General features: G+C 38.1%; 1 protein-coding gene across 1 annotated transcript in view; it reads left to right on the top strand.

Annotated features, from left to right (window-relative positions):
• Positions 1-24,474, top strand: part of lobo (lost boys) — a 1,557,146-nt gene that overhangs the window by 113,619 nt on the left and 1,419,053 nt on the right. Inside the window, exon 3 of the mRNA XM_067763814.1 lies at positions 12,513-13,227. Coding sequence (XP_067619915.1) covers positions 12,513-13,227 — 715 coding nt within the window. The remainder of the gene's footprint in view (positions 1-12,512; positions 13,228-24,474) is intronic.

Here is a 24,474-nt window from a genome sequence, read left to right as displayed (position 1 = left end):
ACAATTTAATATGTATGTATTTAATATGTATGAAAGCGAAAGGAGTGAACTTTAAAGAATAATTTGTATCAAACCGCTGACGACAAAATGACTACTGCCGTTTTAGTTTTTTCTATTAACAGCTATTAACTTTATGTATATACATATGGATAAAGAATAACGTGAAATGAGAAAATAGGATGAAGACTTAATACGTATGTTCATGTGTATGTATATTAGTTAAATGAATGTGTATAGCGTTAATAGTTAAATGAAATAAGTAAAGTACTGCCTCCTTAACTAGACCTTAGACGGCGGTAACACTACTGTTCTTGCTACGTAGAGCAGCAGGCCACCGGCAGCGTTGCTGCTAGAAGGTGGCGGAGGTATGCTTGAGAGTGAACTGCGGGACGTCTTCGGACGTGAAAAGCAGGGAGCCAAAGGGATTTTGTAGAAATTTCGGGGGCGACTAACGTTGGGTTCTAACCCAGAACAGCCCGAACAGTGCAACCATCGTTTACACGTGACACACTGGTAAGAGTATGATCATCTGAGATAAATCCTTTTCCGACATATACAGCAGAACCACAGCCTGGGACCGGGGTTAGGTTCAATACCTTCCCGGAGCAGGAGTGTATGAAGCAGTCCAGCTGCAAGGAGCTGCTCCGAGGATGATAATTTGTGTTAGGTATGCAAAAAATTAAATGGGGTTAAAATAAAATGAGAAAAAAATCCGGAGTCGCTCCGATACATAGAACCGGTTGCCGTGGGAAGCGCAAGTGAGAGAGTGGGTGGGTTTAAGGTGGCAGTGGCATTGAATGTGGTAGTTAGCTATGGGTTAGAGTGGGAATGGGAGCGAGAGTGGGATTGGGAGTGAGAGTAGAGTGGGTTTGGTTTAGGTGTGGGAGTAGACGTTGTAGTGGGAGTTTCGGCGGAAGTGAGAGTGCGAAGGAAAGTTGGAGTTGGAGGGGTAGTGCGAGCGGAAGTGAGAACAGGGGTCAGTGTGAGAGTTAGAGTTAGTTTAACTTTATTTGGTTTGGTGACATTTGTAGTGAAAAAGAGTTTTACATAAACAGCTAACTGCAGTAGCGCAAGCTATTTTGGTGTTCCTGCAAACCAGGTTGAATCGAACATAACACCCGTTTCAGGAATCCAAAAAAGCTTTGATGATCCTAAAATAAAAGAGCGGATCAAATCGCTGAACCGAATGCAAAATGGCTCGCAAAGCAGAACTTCCAGGCTAATTTGTATTTTTATTATAACTGATTTCTGGAAAATATTTATTACTGGGAAAAATTTTCTATACTAAAAAATGCATGCATACATATATCCGAAGCACTTGCGACAGGTTGTGGAATGACCTAGTAGAAAATGGGATCATAATTTTAGGGATTATGGATCGCTAAATAGGGAGCGTGGGAGTACTCCTGCACTGTCCAAGACGTCAAACAAAACATGATCCTTTTCAACATTGCTTATCCTAGGAGGACGAGCGCTCTGTAAACGTTTGAGGAACGTGGAACCAGAGCGCTTTCTAAATAATCCATAAATACAAAAGAGGAGTGCTCTCCAAATGGTAATAAGAAAACAAAGTCAGAACGCTCTCTAAATGATCAAAAACAACAAAAAAGTAATGCTTCCTGTAGCATGAAAATGTACAAAACTAGAGCGAGACAGAAAAGTTGTTCCCTAAAAATAATAAAAAAGGAAATTGAGCCTTCTTTGTTTTTTTTTGTATACTTTAAGTAAATTTTTAATTTAAAGTTTTCAATTTATAAGTTTTCCGATAAAATTTATGTTTTGCTTATCTAAAGGCATCCTTAATTTTATCTTCAAACTCGGAATAGTTTTGATACTTGTGTTTGGCGGCTTCTGCAATGCAAAATGAAAGTCATAAGGAGAAATTCTAATATAGTCAAAAAACTTACCAAACAAACGATAGCTAAATATCTTGTAGTCCCTAACCGCGATTTTACTTTGGCCCCGGTCCAGTTCACTCTTAAAATAAAGCGTTCGTCGAAAATTTCCCACAAGATTTCTTTAAAATTTTGCATCAAAATGGAGATTGGACATAATGATCAAAATAATTCTTACCACAGCTTCTTTCTCAGTGTTGACTATATTATGCGCCTGTTGCATTTCGGCTACTGAATCCATTAGCAAAACATCAAGAGAAAACCTCGGGGGCTCAACTTTTTTAAAGTTTCCTCCAATATAACACTATTTTTGCATAGAAGTGCAGTATTTTTTTTTCGGGCTCCATGTCATCTAGGCGACTTTCAATACGTGAAATGCGGTCAATGCTATCGGAACCTACAAAAAACAAACAATAAGGGTAGAAACATTGTATGATTGTAAAAGACATTGTAAGAATGTGTATATTTACCACAGATGGCGTATGGGGCGTTAACATCAAAGACGCTTCTGGACATGGTGAAGGCAAAGCTACTGCAAAAAAAATTTTACTCGAAAGAGGAAAAAACATGGAACGATATCTAACAATGGTGAAGAAATGGAATAAAAACCTTAAAACAACCTTCTGGTATAGCAAAAAGCTTACAAGCAATATCGCTTATTTCTTAAATTACCTCCTCATTTGATAGCTTACTGCCTTTTGAAATTCTCCAAAGCGATTTCTGAATCTGCAGGATATTGAAAATATGGTGTTATGTCTGTGAAAATCTGCCCAACAACGTACTCAAGTTTGTTTTTAATTATAAAACTAGATATTTGCATGGGCTTTTTATCCTTATTGAGACAAAAATTGTTAGGACTTTTCCCGGACAAGAAAAATTCACCATATTGGCGTTTCAAATAAACCTTTTTCTAAGAACTCAATGTTGTATTTCTAGCGCAAATAATACTTCTTTCTGTCTATCGGTTATTCAGTTGTTCCAAGATTTTTGACGGTTCTTGCAATCTTTTTAAAAAATTTGTACAAAATGTTCAAACTTAAACAACGAGAATGAATCAACATTTCCAAATTGTTCAACGCATTTGGATAGGTGTAGCAGGACATTAGGGGGACTCATTTAACCTTATAAAGTGTGTAAACGTATAAATTTATCTAGTGCGTAAACGAACTGTCAAATTTTGTATGAAAAATCATTTACACAATATGTATAAATTTACGCGCACATTTTACCGTTTAAACGCGATAAACTCAAAGGAATTCAACCTTGCGGACATAATTACCGTCATTTTAATCAGAAATCTGCAACATCAGCAAGTCATTTACAAGAATATCTTTGTAAAGACGTTTTAGTTTTAATTTTTCACTTAGTCCAGGCATTTTTTAATTAATAATAATAATGAAAATTTTTTTTTACAAAGAATATTACTAGGTGCGTTCATGTAACAACGTGTGTAAACGGATATAATTTTACACCTTAAAAATTTATACGATTAAATGAGTCCCCCTATTATAACTTTCCCTATCGTCGCCATATAAATTTGCTGAACACACTTCAAGTTATTTTGGCAACTAGATGGATATGAAAGGAAACGATAAGCAGATACTAAAAGTAAACAATGTTCGTATAGAACGGGATCAATAAGCCCTTTGAAAATTATAATGCCTGTGTACAAAGCCAGCTGCCGAAATTTAATTGTTTCCAGCGGGGAACCTCCTCAAAAACCCTACCCCTGCGAGCGAATTCTTACGGCATGAACTTATTTATTGCTAAAATTCTTCTATTATGTTTACCTTTTCGTTTTGGTATGGATATTTTTCATAATCAAAAGCACATTTTTCTTTACAACACCCAAATCTAAGAGATGCACAACGTCTGAAGCAAATTGAGTCACCATTTTCACGCCACATTTTTCGAGAGGATGCACTTCAGTTTGAAAGTTCTTGAGATAGTATGGTTTATTTTTGCGATCTAAAAAGTCTTCAACTGTTGTCATGGGAAATAATTTGGTGCTATAAATAAGTCTTTGGTTTATCGTAAAAGATTTTTATTCACATTTGGAGCAACCATCCAAAGAGGTAGACCAACAGTAGCCGTTAAAAATAACCTTCCGGGAGTATCACTCACGAAAAGTATAATTTCTGGTTTAAATAGCTTATCTCCTATTAAAAAACTTTCTTTTTAAGCTCGATGATTTCCTCTATGAATTTCTCAAGAAAAACTGATACACTAGGTGGCTTTGAAGGGTGAAGACATTTTATTGTTAGATAAACAACCCAAAATTAGCCACAGAGCTTAAGAAGAGCTCTTGAAAAGTGGTAGCCCATCTGTAAACAAATCAATTAAAATTTCTTTTTCACAAACACTTTGGTTAAGCCTACTTAGAGATTTTGCTAAGCCGACATGAAGATATTCTCCTGGCGATATGGCACAAATTTCCACTTCGGAGGGCTGAAATGGCTTTAGCAAGTTTGCTTTTCATGAAGGCATATCGAAATTTGTTTTTTTTAAATCTTCAACAAATCATCTATAGCTAATCTAGAAATACGATGTTTAATCGTCCAAACAGCTAAATCAGAATGTAAACCAGGCTCTATGTCTTTAAAAACCGATTAAGTTTCATTATTGACACAATTTTCACCACTCTCACGTCTTTCACACAGAGAATTATTTCTTCACAATATGTTTCATTTATTTCAAATTCTATATTATTTCCACTACTATAAGTATCAGGTTTTTGTTTTTTAGCAGTTTCTTCACTTAAGTTTTCTTTTAACTAAGCGTCTTATATGCCTCTTAGAAACAAATTTTGTGGATATTGTAACTTTTTATTTTTATATTTCACTTCTTCACATTTTTAGAAACGTTTAAATTAGACCACGTAACACTTTCACTGACTATTTAAGAATGACAAATTCTTTTATTTTGAGAAAATCAGAAACAGTTATTTTTAAAAACTGTTATTTTCGATGGATTTATTATGTTTGACGCAAATATCCCACTTTGGTCCAAAAAAATAGAAAGGGAACACATATAACGGCTTAAAAAGCAATGATCGCATTCTGCTCCCAGAAAAAAAATAGATCACACGCTAATGTACTGCTCTATAGTTGATCCCATGTTGCTTAAAAAGATCGCTCTGTTCCTGTCCATCAAGGGAGCGCTCGAGATATTTTCTCCTGGGAGTTGAAAGCATATACATATCTTTTTTTCTCACGTTCAACTTTACGGTGGGAATTATTAAAAAATGCCTTAACACAAAATGAATCTGAAACACGATGGAGCGCCAGAATAAAAGCGGTTAGCGTTATGGTCGACGGGCTAGATAATGTAGTAGAACACTTAGAACAATTAGCAGAGGACACTAACACGACAAGTAACACCAGAAGCGAAGTTACAATTCTGTTGCAATAGCTACTAAATTTTAGTTTCATAACATTAGTTCATTTCTCGTATGAAATCTTAAGAGGGTTGATAGTGAGCAGCCCATATTGCAAGATCCGGGGATGAATTTTAGAGAAGCGTATCATGATCTTAAATCATTAGCGACTGAACTATCCGAAATTCGAGACAATCTGGGAAGAAGCAATAGAAAAATGCTGCAGAATGTGAAATTTCTGGAGTTAAGAAAAGTGTTCTCAATCGTCTCCAGCAAGAAATACGTACAAGATTTACAGGACTAAATTACCTTAATTTTTAATTTCCCTTAGACGTTGGAAATTTGTTAAAGAAGGATTATAACAACTTAGAAAGAAATTGTAAGAACCTGGGTAAATTTTATAATACATATTTCGATGGAACAGAACTTTTTATCGAAATATGTGACTGCAAAATGGTACTTCGCAGTAGAAAAGAAATGCAACCTAAAACCGTTAAAATTATATACTTTTATAATCTCGTATGGAGAAGACGTTTTTCCAAACTTGCGAGTTTCACTAGTTTCACTTCAAATACTCTTGCCTATCTCAGTATCAATTGCTAGCTGCGAACGTTTATTCAGCAAACTAAAACTAAGTGTGATATATTTAGATACGTATTATAAATAAAGAAATATTTTCTCAGAGCGCAAGAAAACCTCACTACGTCACTGACCCTGACCCTTTATTATACTCAGTTGAGCAGAGCTAACAGAGTATAATAACTTTGATTGGATAATGATTGGTTGTACAGGTATAAAGGAATCGAGATAGATATAGACATCCATGTATCAAAATCATCAGTATCGAAAAAAAATTTGATTGAGCCATGTCCGACCGTCCGTCCGCCCGTTAACACGATAACTTGAGTAAATTTTGAGGTATCTTGATGAAATTTGATATGTAGGTTCCTGGGCACTCATGTCAGATCGCTATTTAAAATGAACGAAATCGGACTATAACCACGCCCACTTTTGCGATATCGAAAATTTCTAAAAACACAAAAAGTGCGATAATTCATTACCAAAGACGGATAAAGCGATTAAACTTGGTAGGTGAGTTGAACCTATGACGCGGAATAGATAATTAGTAAAATTTTTGACAATGGGCGTGGCACCGCCCACTTTTAAAAGAAGGTAATTTAAAAGTTCTGCAAGCTGTAATTTGGCAGTCGTTGAAGATATCATGATGAAATTTGGCAGGAACGTTACTCCTATTACTGTATGTATGCTTAATAAAAATTATCACGCCCACTTAAAAAAATAAAAAATTTTAAAGTCGAATTTTAACAAAAAATTCTTTAAAGTATATAAGTAAATTATGCCAACATTCAACTCCAGTAATGGTATGGTGCACCAAAATACAAAATTAAAAGAAATTTTCAGAATGAGCTTGGATCCGCCCTTTTTCATTTAATTTGCATCCTAGACAAAAGCTTTTAATGCCATAAGTCGAACAAAAATTTACCAATCCTTGTGAAATTTGGTAGGGGCTTAGATTCTAGGACGCTAATTATTTTCTATGAAAAAGGGCGAAATCGGTTGAAGCCACGCCCGGTTTTTATACAGAGTCGACTGTCTGTCCTACCGCTCGGTCGTTAACACGATAACTTGAGCAAAAATCGATATATCTATACTAAACTCAGTTCACGTACTTATCTGAGCTCACTTTGTACTGGTATAACAAATTGCAGAAATCCGACTATGACCACGCCCACTTTTTCGATTTCGAAAATTACGAAAAATTCAAAAAAAAAAAAACAATTCTATACCAAATACGAAAAAAGGGATGAAACATGGTAATTGGATTAATTTATGGACGCAAAATATAACTTTAGACAAAAACTTTGTAAAACGGGTGTGACACCTACCATATTAAGTAGAAGAAAATGAAAAAGTTCTGCAGGGCGAAATCAAAAGCTCTTAAAATCATGGCAGGAATACTGTTCGTGGTATTACATATATAAATAAATAAGCGGTAACCGACAGATGATTTTCTAGGTCACCCTGGCCCACATTTTGGTCGATATCTCTAAAACGCCTTCACATATACAACTACCACCACTTCCTTTTAAAAACCTCATTAATACCTTTAATTTGAAACCCATACCGTACAAACACATTCTAGAGTCACCCCTGGTCCACCTTTATGGCGATATCTCGAAAAGGCGTCCACCCATAGAACTAAGGCCCGCTCCCTTTTAAAATAATCATTAACATCTTTCGTTTGGTACCCGTATTGTACAAACGCTTTCTAGAGTCAACCCTGGTCCACCTTTATAACTATATCTCGAAAAGGCGTTCACCCATAGAACTAAGGCCCAGTCCCTTTAAAAATACTCATTAACACCTATCTTCAAAGATATCTTAAAAATTTTGCAGCCCCACGTTTCTGTCTACGCCTTTTCTGCTTGAGGGATCATATGCAACTTCTGTCTCCTTTCGATTTTTTCCAAACGGATTGGGACGTCTACCGTTGAATGAGCGAATGATGCTTTCTACACCCCTGCAAAGTCATCAGCCTTTTGATTTAATTCTATCCCCTTTTGACCAGGAACCCAGTAAAGATGTATAGTCCGGCCTATGCGAAATTTTCCAGCGCTTCTTTGCATTCCAGGACAGTTCTTGACAAAGTACTGCGTGAGATTATTTTCTCAATAACTGCCTGACTATCAGCATATATATTGACGTGAGTGCAGCTTAAGCACGCTTCATCCAAAATTTCTGATGCTTTTCCACGTTTATAATTTCCACCTGAAAGACGCTGCAGTAATCTTCCAGCCTATAGGATCTACTTTTTTATAGATCGAGACAGTAAACAGCAGAACCGACACCTTCCGTTAATTAAGAACGATATGTATACACGTGTATAGTATGTTCTTCATTTCTGCACCCTGGCACCAAACTTCCGGCCGAATTATGGCTCAAAATCTCTCAAGCTGCCCCGAGGCCTTAAGACTTGTTGCTAAGCAGTTTCTGGTGATCTCTTTGCAGATGGGAAGTTTTTTGGTATACTAATTTTTGGTGTGACTGTCCACCAAATAAAAACCTCACAGTAAAGTAGCAGCGTGTTTCAGGTGGAAATTATAATCGTGAAAAAGCAGCAGAAATTTTGGATGAAGCGTGCGTAAGCTGCGCTCACGTCAATATATATGCTGATAGTCAGGCAGTGATTGAGAAAATAATCTCACGCAGTACTTTGTCAAGAACTGTCATGGAATGCAAAGAAGCGCTGGAAAATTTCTCATAGGCCGGACCATACATCTTTACTGGGTTCCCGGACATAAGGGGATAGAATTTAATCAAAGGGCTGATGGGTTTGCAGGGGTGGAGAGTGCAGCATTCGCTGATCCAACGGTAGACGTCCCAATCCGTTTGGAAAAAATCGAAAGGAGACAGAAGTTGCATATGATCCCTCAAGCAGAAAAGGCGTAGACAGAAACGTGGGGCTGCAAAATTTCTATGATATATTTGAAGAGAGAAGACTTAGGGCTACGATGGGCATACTAACCGGACACTGCCTTCTGGCGTCACATGATTATAAGTTAAGCTTCGTCAGTAACAGCAGATGTAGAAAGTGCAAGCTGCAGAAAGAAACGGTTGAGCATGTTCTGCGTGGCATAGTTGCAGGTCTCGAGGCAGCAATTAGGATAGGTCCTAGAAAACTTCTAGTATTTGCGAAGAGGACGGAGTTATTCTATCACATAAGCCCTGGCACCTGATTGGGGTTCTTCGTTTGGTCGTCAAACAAACTCTGGTAACACTGGTGTATTTATTGGCAGGCCAGTTCAACATAACCTAACCTATACCCACATCAAATATTAGTTTTACTTACTTACTTACTTATTTGGCGCTTAACCGTCTAAACGGTTATGGCCGTCCAACAAGGCGCGCCAGTCGCTCCTTCGCTCCGCCAACCGGCGCCAATTGGTCACACCAAGGGAGTTTAAATCGTTTTCCACCTGATACTTCCAACGGAGTGGGGGCCGCCGGAGGTAGAGACCTCTGCTTCCATAGGCTGGTTCCGATAGAAACACTTTCTTGGCCGGAGCATCATCTTTCATTCGCATAACATGGCCTAGCCAGCGCAGCCGCTGCGTTTTAATTCGCTGGACTATGTTAATGTCTGCGTATAGCTCGTACAGCTCATCATTAAATCTTCTTCGGTACTCCCCATCGCCAACGCGTAGAGGTCCATAAATCTTTCGAAGAACTTTTCTCTCGAACACTCCCAAAGCCGCTTCATCTGCTGTTGTCATGGTCCATGCGTCTGCCCCATATAGCGGGACGGGTACGATAAGTGACTTGTAGAGTATGATTTTCGTTCGCCGAGAGGACTTTACCTTTCAATTGCCTACTTAGTCCAAAGTAGCATTTATTGGCAAGATTGATTCTTCGCTGGATTTCAGTGCAGATGTTGTTGCTAGTGTTGATGCTGGTTCCCAAATAAAAGAAGTATTTTACTATTTCGAAATTATGGCTGCCAACAGTAGCGTGGTTGCCAAGGCGCGTATGCGCTGACTTTTTGCGGGATGACAGCAGGTACTTCGTTTTGTCCACATTCACCATCAAACCCATCTTTACCGCTTCTTTTTCCAGTTTGGAGTAAGCAGAACTAACAGCGCGGGTGTTTAGGCCGATGATATCAATGTCATCAGCATATGCCAGTAATTGCACGCTTTTATAGTATATTGTTCCAGTGCGGTTAAGTTCTGCAGCTAGTATAATATTCTCCAGCATCAAATTAAAGAATTTGCACCATAAGGGGTCAACCTGTCTGAAACCTCGTTTAGTTTCAAACGGCTCGGAGAGGTCCTTCCCAATTCTGACTGAGCTGATGGTGTTGCTCAACGTCATTTTGCACAGCCGTATAAGTTTTGCGGGGAAACCAAATTCAGACATAGCAGCATATAGGCAGTCCTTTTCGTGCTGTCGAAGGCGGATTTAAAGTCGACGAAGAGGTGATGTGTGTCGATTCTCTTTTCATGGGTTTTTTCCAAGATTTGGCTGCCGCAGGCGGCTTTAAAGTCGACGAAGAGGTGATTTGTGTCGATTCTCTTTTCGTGGGTTTTTTCCAAGATTTGGCGCATTGTGAAAAGTAGATTTACCAAGTCTGAAGCCGCACTGATAAGGTCCAATCAGCCGGTTCACGGTGGGCTTCAATCTTTCGCACAATATACTTGAAAGGACCTTATATGCGATATTAAGAAGGCTGGTTCCACGGTATTTGGTGCATTTTGCAGTATCCCCCCTCTTGTGGACTGGGCGAAGAACACTTAGATTCCAACCGTCGGGCATGCACTCGTCCGCCCATATTTTGCTAAGAAGCTGCTGCATGCGCCTTACCAACTCCTCGCCGCCGCACTTGAATAGCTCCGCGGTCAATCCATTAGCGCCCACGGCCTTTTTGTTTTTCAATCTGGTTATTGCTATTCTAACTTCGTCATAATCGGGCGGGGGACATATATTCCATCATCATCGATTGCGGTATCGGGTTCTTCATCTTTGCGCGGTGAATTGCTGCCCCCATGCAGAGAAGTATTCCCTCCATAATCTAAGCACTCTCTGGACATCATTTACAAGGTCGCCGTTTTCATTCCAACAGGAGTTTGCCCCGGTCTTAAAACCTTCCGTCTGTCGCCGTATTTTTTGGTAGAATTTTCGGGCGTTATTCCTGGTGGCTAGCAGCTCAAGCTCCTCGCACTCACGCCTTTCTGCTTCTGCTTTTTTCTTCCTCAAAAGGCATCTCGCTTCCCTTTTCAACTCACGATAGCGTTCACACACTCCTCTTGTCGCGCTCGCTTTCAACGTAGCCCTGTAGGCAGCGTCTTTTCTTTCGGTTGCAACGCGGCATTCTTCATCGTACCAGTTATTTTTTCGTGGCCGCCTGTAACCAATTTTTTCCTCGGCGGCAGTACGAAGTGCTTCGGAGATATGCTCCCACTGCTCCTGTATTCCTTCAGGATGAGTTGTGCTCTCAGAGAGCAGGTGTGAGGTCGAGTTGCAAAATAATTGGCAGTCTGTTGTGATTGAAGCTTTTCGACGTCTAGCTTTCCTTGTGTGTCAAATATAAGTTTTACATCTCTGAAACTGACTTCGTGACTTCAATAAATTTAAAGCTCTATGCTTTGTTTTTCAAAAAAAAAAAATTGAGTTACACATACCCCATACAATGTGACTCCCTATATAAACTATGAAAAAAAAAATATCCAAACGTCTTCCCTGTTTCGCTTATATTTTATATTTATAATTTTTCTATGTAATATGCGAAAAGGTAGCATCTATTGCCAATTTATTTCGCGATTTTTGGCGAAAATTTGTGAAAAATGGATTTTGTAAATGTATTAATTGGAAAAACTATATATGAAATATAGTATATATTAGGAAAATGTTTCAACTAGATGTTTCAAATACCAGAATTTCAGAAGACAATATATTAAGAAAGTTCCTTTTTCGCACGCAACTTCTCAATTACACTAGATCACAAATTCCAATTTTTTTCTGCACCAGAGACGCCATTATGAAATTGCTATGTAAAATCACCCCCTTATTCCGAAAATGAAGGTTATTTTTAATTCTATAGTAACGTTTTAGAGATATTTACGAATTACCGTAAAAAATAAGCTTTCATTCAACAAAATCGATGGACTACTACAAAGTTATAAGCATTCAAGTAAATATATCCATTTAATACTTAGGTAAGTACCCTACTGGCACATATGTGTTAGTATTCGTATATCATTACTTCAAAATCTAACTTTCTGGCTATAGTTTGGTTGTTCTGCTTCTATTTTGTACTTTACTTTTGGTTACTTAAAACAGAGCTTAGAGAGAAAAAAAATAAAAAGTTTTCGAGATCCTTCCTCGCAAAATACAATTTTTTTTATATTTATACAAGGAAATTGAAAAAAATCCGTAATGATTGTTCAAACCGTTTTGGAATTGCTCAATTCGTTCTTGATATATATGAGATATTTATGATTAAGTGGACCAAATTTTTTATTATTTTTTTTTTTTTTGAAAAACGGTTATTCGTATATATCTCAAAATAATCCTGATTTTCGGAATCAGGGTGTGATTTTACATAGGAATTTCATAATGGCGTCTCTGGCGCATTTTGGCTGTAAACCAGTGTTATTTATTCTGGTTAAATTTGTATATAATCGTTTAAATGAATCAACTTTGTACATTTTATTTTACAATAGGAAATGGAGTTGATTGCTGTGGATAGATACCATTTTAGGCGTTCGCATGCATGGGTTGTGATTATAGATAATGCCCCATGTAGCATCAAATCAAGGAGAGCGTGCCCGAATGTCAATGGCTATGAAGCTCCTGAGGCACCAAAAGTACGCTTCGTTGAGCCTACAACAGGTTTCATTTGTGACACGCATTGCAAACAGTATATACTTATTGAGAGTGTGTGGGATCATCAAAATTATTACGTTAACATGCAAAAGTACCAAAGAGTAAGTGAAATACGATGGAATTTGCAAGATTCTGTGGATTGGGTTCGTATGTTGCCAGGAGAGCCTTCTGATATGCGAGAGTATGCTTTGGGGTCGGACGAAAATGTAACAGAAAGTTTACAATCACTAAGTGAAGAAAAGCATTTAGACACCATACAGTCATGGGTTATGAAATTGCACATTGATTTAAGGGAACTCGAGGAAAGATATCCTAAATTAGAAAAAACCATTAATTACGCGTTTGCCGTCCATGACCGGTTTTCTCCATACTCACAAAGCTATGGCAAAGTAGGGCAAGTAACACTGTACAAGGACATTCACTTTAAAGAGCCAAGAATAAGGTGGGAATATTATGAAAGTCGAGCCGATTTGCTTCAACAAATAAAATTTATTTTCAACACAGGAAAAATTGAAGAAACCTTTCTTAAAGGTCGGGATGACAGCCTTAGATGTAAGTTCAGGGGCGATCCGAATTTTTCGGTTGCCTCTATCGACTTGATGGGCGGTAGCATCTAGCGATTTTTTTTTTTTGTCAACCGAAAAAAAATTGGCATTGCTTATCCATTCATCGCTCCATCCGTTAGCCTTTTCGTCCGAGGAGTCATCCTCACTTGTTTTTTGCTATAACTTTAATTCAAAGATTTCTATTGTGATGAAATTCAACATATTACCGCTTCTGACCGCGACTAAGACTCCTGCTAAAAATGGGCATATTAGGAATGCGATCACTCCCCTTTTTTATGTTTCAAATATTATTACAAAATAAAGTATAATTCTGTCATAATTCTATACTTAAACTTTACGTGCGCGGTAGTCTACATTTGTAGCGGATTTGAAAAAAGTAAAAAAGAATTCGAGAAAGCTGTTTGGCCGGAGGTTTTTAGCAGCTTCCTAATTATCTATTCGAAGTCGATTAAGTTCATTAAATCAGTCGTAGTGTTATTATGCTGACCACCAGAGCTTACTTGAAAATAAAATAGAAAATTGTGTTTTTGATTAAATTTAATAGCCTTAAATGTTGCAATTAATTAGATTTTTTGAGCTGAAAGGCCGCGGTTAATAAATAAAGCTTTCCTTTTGGTTTGTCTTATATTCATGAATTTTTAATTTCGGGCGATATTTCGACTTTCATCTAAAGTCATTATGAGGGCAGAAGACAAAACAATAACATTAATTAATTACACAGAACATACATATGAACACATGAATAACAAAGTATGATTTACACATATGGACACGTATATGAGCGACTGATTCGAATATGACTAAAAAATAGAGCTTACAATTTCTTCTCGAACGCAAGCGAGATTTTCGAGACCCGAGATATCGAGAACTCGACTTCTCGCGAGATTCTCGTGTTTCTAAGTACTCGTAAATCTCGCGAGCTTCCTGACATAAACTTAATTGCTGTATGGACAGTATTTATACACTTGGTTTTTTTTACTTGTGAATTTTTTTTTGATTATATTGCTTTTCAATGACATTTAACTCAAAACATATTTTTTATACATATAATTTTGTTCACAATATTTTATTTTTTTAACGAGACACCGAGAACACGGTTTCTCGCAAGAATCTCGGATCTCGAACTACTCGTAATATTCGCGAGCTTCTCGATTTTCAATTCTCGCGAGATTCTCGAATCTCGAAATACTCGTAATACTCGCGAGCTTCTCGACTTTCAATTCAGTCGCTGCATTGACAGTATTCTATATATTTCGGTGTATTTATACTCAGTTGAGCAGAGCTCAGAGAGTATAATAACTTTGATTGGATAACGGTTGGTTGTACAGGTATAAAGGAATCGAGATAGATATAGACATCCATATATCAAAATAATCAGGATCGAAAAAAAATTTGATTGGGCCATGTCCGTCCGTCCGTCCGTTAACACGATAACTTGAGTAAATTTTGAGGTATCTTGATGAAATTTGGTATGTAGGTGCCTGAGCATTTATCTCAGATCGCTATTTAAAATGAACGAAATCGGACTATAACCACGACCACTTTTTCGATATCGAAAATTTCGAAAAACCCAAAAAGTGCGATAATTCATTACCAAAGACGGATAAAGCGATGAAACTTGGTAGGTGAGTTGAACTTATGACGCGGAATAGAAAACTCGTAAAATTTTGGGCAATGGGTGTGGCACCGCCCACTTTTAAAAGAAGGTAATTTAAAATTTCTGCAAGCTGTAATTTGGCAGTCGTTGAAGTTATCATGATGAAATTTGACAGAAACGTTACTCCTATTACTATATGTATGCTTAATAAAAATTAGCAAAATCGGAGAACGACCACACCCAATTAAAAAAAAAAAAATTTTTTAAGTCAAATTTTAACAAAAATTTTAATATTTTTAAAGTATAAAAGTAAATTATGTCAACATTCAACTCCAGTAATGATATGGTGCAACAAAATACAAAAATAAAAGAAAATCCAAAATGGGCGTGGCTCCGCCCTTTTTCATTTAATTTCTCTAGGATACCTTTAATGCCATAAGTCGAACAAAAATTTACCAATCCTTGTGAAATTTGTTAGGGGCTTAGATTCTAGGACGATAACTATTTTCTGCGAAAAAGGGTGAAATCAGTTGAAGCCACGCAAAGTTTTTATACACAGTCGACCGTCTGTCCTTCCGCTCTGCCCTTAACACGATAACTTGAACAAAAATCGATATATCTTTCCTAAACTCAGTTCACGTGCTTATATGAACTCACTTTGTATTGGTATAAAAAATTGCCGAAAGCCGACTATGACCACCCCCACTTTTTCGATTTCGAAAATTACGAAAAATTCCATAATTCTATACCAAATACGAAAAACGGGATGAAACATGGTAATTGGATTGGTTTATTGACGCAAAATATAACTTTAGAAAAAAACTTTGTAAAACGGGTGTGACACCTACCATATTAAGTAGAAGAAAATGAAAAAGTTCTGCAGGGCGAAATCAAAAGCCCTTAAAATCATGGAAGGAATACTGTTCGTGGTATTACATATATAAATAAATTAGCGGCACCCGACAGATGATGTTCTAGGTTACCCTGGTCTACATTTTGGTCGATATCTCGAAAACGCCTTCACAAATACTGTAGCATTATGCGTCATGCCCACCTATGCAATACATTTACGGACTTACGCGTCATGAACTTCTATGCCAATACATTTTAATAGCATAATCATATTACTATATCATAAGACATAAATTACCTTGAACTCACACAGCGGTTAGCTAACATCAATGGAATGCCGAATACGAATCCCTTGTCAGTTCACACATAACAAATTATGCTTATGTTAGTTTGTCACCAAAATATTTACATACAACCAACAATATGAATTTACCAAATATTCACATTTCACATGAATATCGATCTGCTGACTTTGCATACAAATCTACATGCATGCATATTAATACAAATCTACATGCATGCATAGTAATACAAATATACATATATGCATAGCAATACCAATCTACATATATGCATAGCAATACAAATCTACATATTGTTACGAATTTACTTGCAAATCCTTTTATTTGCAACCCTCTGCTAAGTTCGTATCGCTAAACTGTTGAATAAATAACTCCAATTTTGAATAATTGAAAAATGGCCTTTATTACAGTACTTCACAATAACACTTATACTTTGCAACGAATAGCAAGCTTAATAAACAAACTGATTGATAGCTCATATGAAAATCTACTATTCAAAATAATTCTGCTATAGTTCGCTAGATAGCGCTTAATCGAAATCTCAAATCAAACTGAATTACTTCTTACTCGCTTGCCCCGCTTTTATAGTTTACGCTGCATACTTCTAGGCTCTTCGATTTCCAGAACTTACTAGTTGTTTCGGCTACAAAATCGCCAGCCACAACTACGTGCACAAATTATTGCTCTCTCTTGTGACAACTCAGATAAGATATATGCATGTGTTTGTGCATTGCCGCTCCGCTGCTCGTATACGTACATATGTGTAGACGCAATTATTTATTCGTTTATGTAGATACATAAAGATTGAATTATTTATGTGAATGTTTGCAGTTTACAGTCTCTCGCGCGCACATAGGCATATAAGTAAATGCATCTGTGTGTGACATCTCTCTGGGCTGCCTTATATATGTGTATACTTGATTTGATTATTAACGTAAATACTGCTTGGCCTTAGCATCGCCATAGTGATGGGATAATTTAGTGATGCTAATATCCATGACACTGCCCTCCACCTAAGTGTGATCGTCCCGATCAGACAAATCTCTCGATCTAACCGTTGCTAGCCAAATGGACCGCCTTCATTTTGGTTCGTGGTTTACCGATGGTTTGTATGCGGTACACTACATCGTTGATCCGTTTTACAACTTTGTATGGGCCTTCCCAATTACATTGCAATTTCGGGGACAAACCTTTTTTACGTTGTGGGTTGTATAACAGCACCAAATCTCCTTCCTGAAAACCTTCTGAATTAATTGCTTTATCATATCTGGCTTTCATCTTGTCACTCATAATCTTTGTTCGTTGCCTTATCAGGTCATGTATTTCTCTTAGCTCTTCTTCCAAATCACTAGTGGATTTCCTGACATTTCTCTCCGCATTGGCATCTATCCCAAACTTCAAATCAGCTGGCTAAGGTCATTGCCAAAAATTGCTTTTGCAGGGGTTTGGCCCGTTCTCTCATGCATTGCTGATCGGTAAGCCATCAAGAATAATGGTATGCGGGTATCCCATTCTTTATGGTACTTGTCCACTACTTTCCTTAAGTGCTCCTCCAATGTTCTATTGAATCGTTCTACCATACCATCGGATTGAGGATGCAATGCAGTTGTCCGTGTTTTTCGAATGCCCAATGACTTACACATTTCCTGGAATACAGCTGATTCGAAATTCCTGCCTTGGTCAGAATGTAACTCCATTGGTACACCATACGTTGCAACCCAATTGTTTATAAACACTTCTGCTACCGTTTCCGCTTCTTGATTTGGGATTGGGTATACCTCTGGCCATTTGCTGAAATAATCCATAACTACCAGTACATATTTCTTTCCGCCGTTGCTAGTAGGAAATGGACCGGCGACATCCATAGCGATCCTTTCAAATGGCGCACCTGAGTTATATTGCTTCATCTGGCCATGACTTCGTGTTCTGGGCCCTTTCGCTCTGCTGCAAACCTCGCAGTTCGCAATCCACTCAGTGACCGACTGACGGCAACCAACCCAATAGAATCTCTGTTTAATCTTCTCTAGCGTCTTCGTGATTCCAAGATGACCTCCGCTTGGACCATTATGCAGCTCTCTGAGCACATCAGGAATCCTCTTTCTGGGAACAACTATCAGTTTATTCTTGTATTTACCATCCTCACTCTCCCATACTCGATGAAGGCAACCGGATATCAATTCTAAACTGTTCCACTGTGCCCAATATGACTTCGCAATGGGACACCGTGCCAATTGTCCTTCCGGATTACGGAACTGCAGTAGCCATTTTAAAGCTGCGTGATCTGTCCTGACACGGAATCGCTGGCCGTAGAGGTATTTGTGAAAATGTTTAACGCACTCTACCAATGCCAACAGCTCTCTCCGCGTAACGCAGTAGTTCCTCTCTGGTTTTCCAATCGAACGGCTGTAATATGCAACTACCTTCTAACTAACTCCTGTCCATCGACCAGTTGTGATAAAACGCCTCCTATAGCATATCCACTCGCATCTGTATGGAATCGGATATGCTAACATTGGGGCAGTGCACAAACGCTCCTTCAATGTTTGGAAAGCCACTTCTTGCTCCTTCTTCCATTCAAAAGCTTTATTTTTTCTTGTAAGCTCATGGAGGCTATGGGCTACGCTGGAAAAATGTTGTACAAATCGGCGGTAATATGTGCACAGCCCAAGGAAACTTCTTAATTCATGTAGGTTCTGTGGTCTTGGCCAATCCTTTACAGCCTCTATCTTTTCGTTCGCAGTGCAGACGCCCTCTGTCATTACCTTGTGACCCAAATAATTTACTTCCTTTTTAAACAGCGCACACTTTTTGGGACTTAACTTCAGACCAGCGCCAGCTATTCTTTGGAAAACTTCCTCCAAGTTCTTAAGATGTTCATCGAAATTCTTGCCCAATACGATGATGTCGTCCAGGTACACCAAGCATGTTTTCCAATGTAGTCCTTTCAATACCTGATCCATGAGTCTCTCGAAAGTAGCTGGTGCATTACATAGTCCAAAGGGCATTACTGTAGATTGCCAAAGACCATCTCCGACGCTGAAGGCTGTTTTCTCTTTGTCTTCCTCCTTTACCTCCACTTGCCAGTAGCCGCTTTTCAAGTCCAGTGTGGAAAACCATTTCGTACCAGAGAGCGAGTCCAGAGTGTCGTCAATTCTTGGCAATGGGTAGCTATCCTTTTTCGTAACGTCATTCAACTTCCGGTAGTCCACGCAAAACCTCATTTTTCCATCCTTCTTCTTTACAAGTACTACCGGTGAGCTCCAGGGACTAGCTGATGGTTCGATGACGCCGCTGTCGCTCATTTGTTGTATAATTTGACTCACAACTTCCCGCTTCGCCAGTGGAACACTACGTGGAGCTTGACGGATCGGCCTCGCATCTCCAGTGTCAATTTGATGTTTCACAACGTTGGTGCGGCCTGGTTTAGAACCATCCTGGTCAAATATGTTCGCGTACTTTAGGAGCAGTTGCTTTGCCTTACTCTGATATGCTTCCCCTAGCCCCTGCGTCCATGCCGTGATGTCATTTGAAAGATTAGTATTACAAGCTGAAACGTGTTCCTGGAGCTGTTCACAGTTAATAACTACTTCAGCCTCTTGGCATCTTCCCAAAATAGCTCCTTTAGTCAGTTTGAGTGGTGAATTGAACTCATTGAGTACTCTTACCGGAATACGTCCATCTTGTTTTGTCATAGCCAGGGTTTTTCCTACAAGTATGTTCAGTGCTGATTTGTTTGCTGCTTCGACAACCCACAATTTGTTTGTCCCACAATCTCCATCAACCTTTGCCCAGATGACTGCTCCGGATTTTGGTGGTATTCGCTGACTCTCTTCCACCAGCACTCGTTTACTGCTGTAGCCTCTCTCGTAGCCGAAATTAAGTGGTACATCCATGTTCTTATATCGCATCGTCTTGCTTTGCATGTCGATCTTGATGCCCTGGTCGATTAAGAAGTCCACTCCAATTATGATTTCATCAACAATCTCTGCCACTATAAAATTGTGTACTACCGTGACGTTCCCAATTGCGACTTCACATGATACTTTTCCTAGAACCGTGCTGTCTTCTCCAGTGGCTGTACGCAATCTTGCTCCATGCAATGGTGTTATCTTCTTGTTGACTAAATCCGCTCGAATGATGGAATGAGATGCACCCGTATCTACAGTCAGTAAACGTTCCTTTCCATCCACATGTCCTCCGACAGTAAGATTGTTTGACCTTCTTCCAATTTGTGAGATAGAGATTATGGGGCATTCAATTGAGGGAGCCAGCTGTCGCCCCTTGCGGCTGACTCGCTTTAGTTTAACGATTGAGTGGACTTGGAGATTTGCTCATCTCCTTCAGCTCTGCGTTTACGGCCACCCACATTGTTGGAGCTATTGGGACCGGTGCTGCAATGTCGTGCAATATGACCTGGGTTGCCGCACTTGAAACATTTAATAACTCCGGCATTTTTCTGTTGTGATCCCTTCAGTGCTTCCAAAATTGTGTCTACCCATTCTGGCCTTTCTACTTCTACACGATGAGCCTTATATGCTGGTTTACTCAATAGGGCGGCCGTTTCCTGAGTCAATGCATGTGATACCGTTTCAGCAAATGTCAGTTTTGGGTTCGCGTATGTAGCTCGCTTCGTTTCCACGTCTCGTATGCCATTTATAAAACTCTGCATTTTTACCCTCTCGGTGTATTCCACGGGTGCGTCCGCATTTGCGAGATGAGCCAACCTTTCAACATCTGAAGCAAACTCCTGCAATGTCTCATTTGCTTTTTGGTAGCGGTTTTGCAACTCAATTTGGAATATCTGTTTTCTATGCTCGCTTCCATAACGTCGTTCTACAGCAGCCATCAATGCTTCATAGTTGTTCCGCTCTCCTTCGGGAATCGTCTGTAGGATTTCGGCTGCTGGCCCTTTCAATGCCACGAACAGAGCTGCAACTTTATCTTCCACATTCCAGTTGTTCACTGCTGCGGTCTTCTCAAACTGTAGCTTAAAGACCTGGAAAGGAACAGAACCGTCAAATGATGGTGTTTTTACCTTTGGATTACTCGCTGAAACTGCTAGACGATTTAGTTGTAACTGCTCGATACGTCCTCTCAAAGCATCCACCTCGGCCTCGATTTTATCCTGTCGACCACTGAAGCCTTCATGAAACAGGGTTAGTTTTTCTTCCAGTTGTGTGGAGATCTGATATGATATCTGTGCTGAAATTTGTGCTGACATTTCCGAAATACGCGTTTCTTGTGCTTCAATCTTTGATGTTATACGTGTCTCTTGGGATTCCATCTGTGATGACATATACGTTTTCTGTTCTTCTAGATGAGATGACATATACGTTTTCTGTTCTTCTAGTTGAGATGACATATACGTTTTCTGTTCTTCCATCTTGGATGTTAAACGTGTCTCCTGCGATTCCAGCTGAGATGCCACTGTCGATGTTTGAGCAGTTATTGCAGCCAATATCATGTTCAAGTCTGTGCTCGTAACTGTCTGCGATGTTTCGTTTTTCTCTTCCATTTTTGTTGTTGTTTCGTCCCCATCAGGATAAAAGACAAACTCGTCCACATCAATTGCTTCTAATTCCATTGCCTCTCGTAGTCGTGCTTGAAGTTCGATCTTATTGCCAGTTGTATTTAATCCACGGTTTTCCAACTCCTTTTTCAGTTGCTGGATCTTCAATTCACTGAACTTTGCCATGTCCAAGTTGTATTCCCAATCTTCGGAATTTATTCAACAATTCCTCTTCTGACACCAATTGTTACGAATTTACTTGTAAATCCTTTTATTTGCAACCCTCTGCTAAGTTCGTATCGCTAAACTGTTGAATAAATAACTCCAATATTGAATAATTGAAAAATGGCCTTTATTACAGTACTTCACAATAACACTTATACTTTGCAATGAATAGCAAGCTTAATAAACAAACTGATTGATAGCTCAAATGAAACTCTACTATTCAAAATTATTCTGCTATAGTTCGCTAGATAGCGCTTAATCGAAATCTCAAATCAAACTGAATTACTTCTTACTCGCTTGCCCCGCTTTTACAGTTTACGCTGCATACTTCTAGGCTCTTCGATTTCCAGAACTTACTAGTTGTTTCGCCTACAAAATCGCCAGCCACAACTACGTGCACAAATTATTGCTCTCTCTTGTGACAACTCAGATAAGATATATGCATGTGTTTGTGCATTGCCGCTCCGCTGCTCGTATACGTACATATGTGTAGACGCAATTATTTATTCGTTTATGTAGATACATAAAGATTGAATTATTTATGTGAATGTTTGCAGTTTACAGTCTCTCGCGCGCACACAGGCATATAAGTAAATGCATCTGTGTGTGACATCTCTCTGGGCTGCCTTATATATGTGTATACTTGATTTGATTATTAACGTAAATACTGCTTGGCGTTAGCATCGCCTTAGTGATGGGATAATTTAGTGATGCTAATATCCATGACAATATACTACATATATGCATATTAATACAAATCTACATATATGCATAGCAATACAAATCTACATATATGCTCAGTAATACAACTGTACTTATTTTTAGTTGTTAGTATTAGGATATTTATAAATGTGTAGGTTAAGTAATTAGCTATAAAAAGAGAAAGAATTTTTGTAATAAGGACAATCTTGATCTGACTACCAAAGTCAATACATTTCTTATTATTTTAACTTTTCATGGCGATCCTGCCAGTCTGATCTTAAATTAGCTGAAAATTTGCTCTTAAGCAAAATTAGCTAGATCTTGCTGGAGGAAGATCCTGCCTGTACAGATCAAAAATTAGCACAACTGCTAAAAAATGATCTGACTGCAGGAAGAACCTGACAGTTTAGCATCATTCAGTTTAAAATCAGTCAGTTTAAAATCATTCCGTTCAAAATCAAAATTCCAATTTTGTTACTTGCGTGTAATCGGTTAAAGTCATTAAATATCAAGCAAATTTTTGAGATTGTGCAACATGTTGGCAAGGAGGCAAACAACTTCATATCATCAGGATTAAGACCTTTACCTGGTATACCCAGCGGAAGTCGCAACAGTAATAACAAGGAATATACCAAACGGCTAATGTTTGGCCGCATATTAGAAGGGCAGTAAGAGCATAAAAAGAAGTGGAATACTAAGATTGACAGCAAGGAAACAAATAGAAACACATCAAGTGGAATAATACCACACATTTTTTCTGATGAGCGGCATAACTTTCGAGAATGGCAGCGGCAAATCTGGTGGCAGTAATTTAAGTATAAAAATTTATAAACAAATTGGGCGGCCTTTAAGAACGCTACACCATTAGCAAAAACGAAAGGAATTAGGCATAAAATCTAATTTTAGACAACACTTTGTAAAGTCGATTTCAATTTTAATAAAACAAGAAACGTCACAAATATTAAATTTAAAAATATTTTTTTGTAAATGCGCTATCGAAAAAATTTTTCTAAAAGAATTTAAAAAAAAAAGGGTGATATTAACGCTATCAACGAAAATGGCATAAAAACTAATTTTTAAAATATTGTGTAAATTGAAAAAAAAAATTACATTAAAATGCTAAAATTAAACTAAATTTTCCAACAAAATTTTTTTTAAACTTTTATGTTAACTATATAAGGAAAAATAATAAAAGTAAAATGGAATGCATAAGATAAAGAATAAAATCAAAAATTTTATTAAAAATTAAATTTAGTTCATTTCTCACAAAAGCAGAAAAATAATTATAGGAAAATTTGAACATGGCTTGGTGGACAAAAATAGCCCAAGGCATTATGATAGCCATAGCTGGCTACGAGGTAGGGAAAGGAAACTCTGAAACAACAGAGAACAAGATAATCAAGTATGAGCCATCAACTAAGGTAGATACAGAAAATGCTCCGAACATTCCAGATGTTTGGCTAGGCGCAATGATTTGCGTAGTCAGGCTATTGATCATTGCAATGCCACAATACTAAGAAAATATATGAAAATCAAATATAGACAAATGAATAACGTGCAACAGCGCATCTAAAATTTTTTTTTTCCTTCTATCCAAATTTCCAAACTCAAAGCTGAGGAAGAGCAATAAATAATTGAAGTAAAATCTCAAATAGTAAGTCTCAAAATGTCACAATCGACAGTAAAGGTAGCTCTGCCTAATGCGAACAGCAAATCCAAAATTCGCATAATTCCTTCGATAGCTCCTGACAAAGATGGTCAGGAAGCAATAGGAAATTCTAGGACAGTGGAAGTAAGCAAAACCTAACGAAAAAAATAAAAATATTTTACAACCAGCCCATAACAACAAGCATGAAGAAAAAGTCACAACGAGATCCTATATATATGTATATATTAATGCGCTATATAAATTTGCAATAAAAGACTAGTCGCGCTCGTTTTCATCTTAGGATAGAAAAATGGTAGCGTAGAAAATTTTCAAGCAACCAGATTGTTGAGGAAGTTATTGACTTAGGACAATATTCGACCAGGCATAAAAGAAATGCC

Source organism: Eurosta solidaginis, chromosome 1 (assembly GCF_040869045.1).
Source record: "Eurosta solidaginis isolate ZX-2024a chromosome 1, ASM4086904v1, whole genome shotgun sequence".
Taxonomy (NCBI): Eukaryota; Metazoa; Arthropoda; class Insecta; order Diptera; family Tephritidae; genus Eurosta; species Eurosta solidaginis.
Note: the sequence above shows the minus strand (reverse complement) of the source record. Positions and strands in the feature narration are given on the sequence as shown.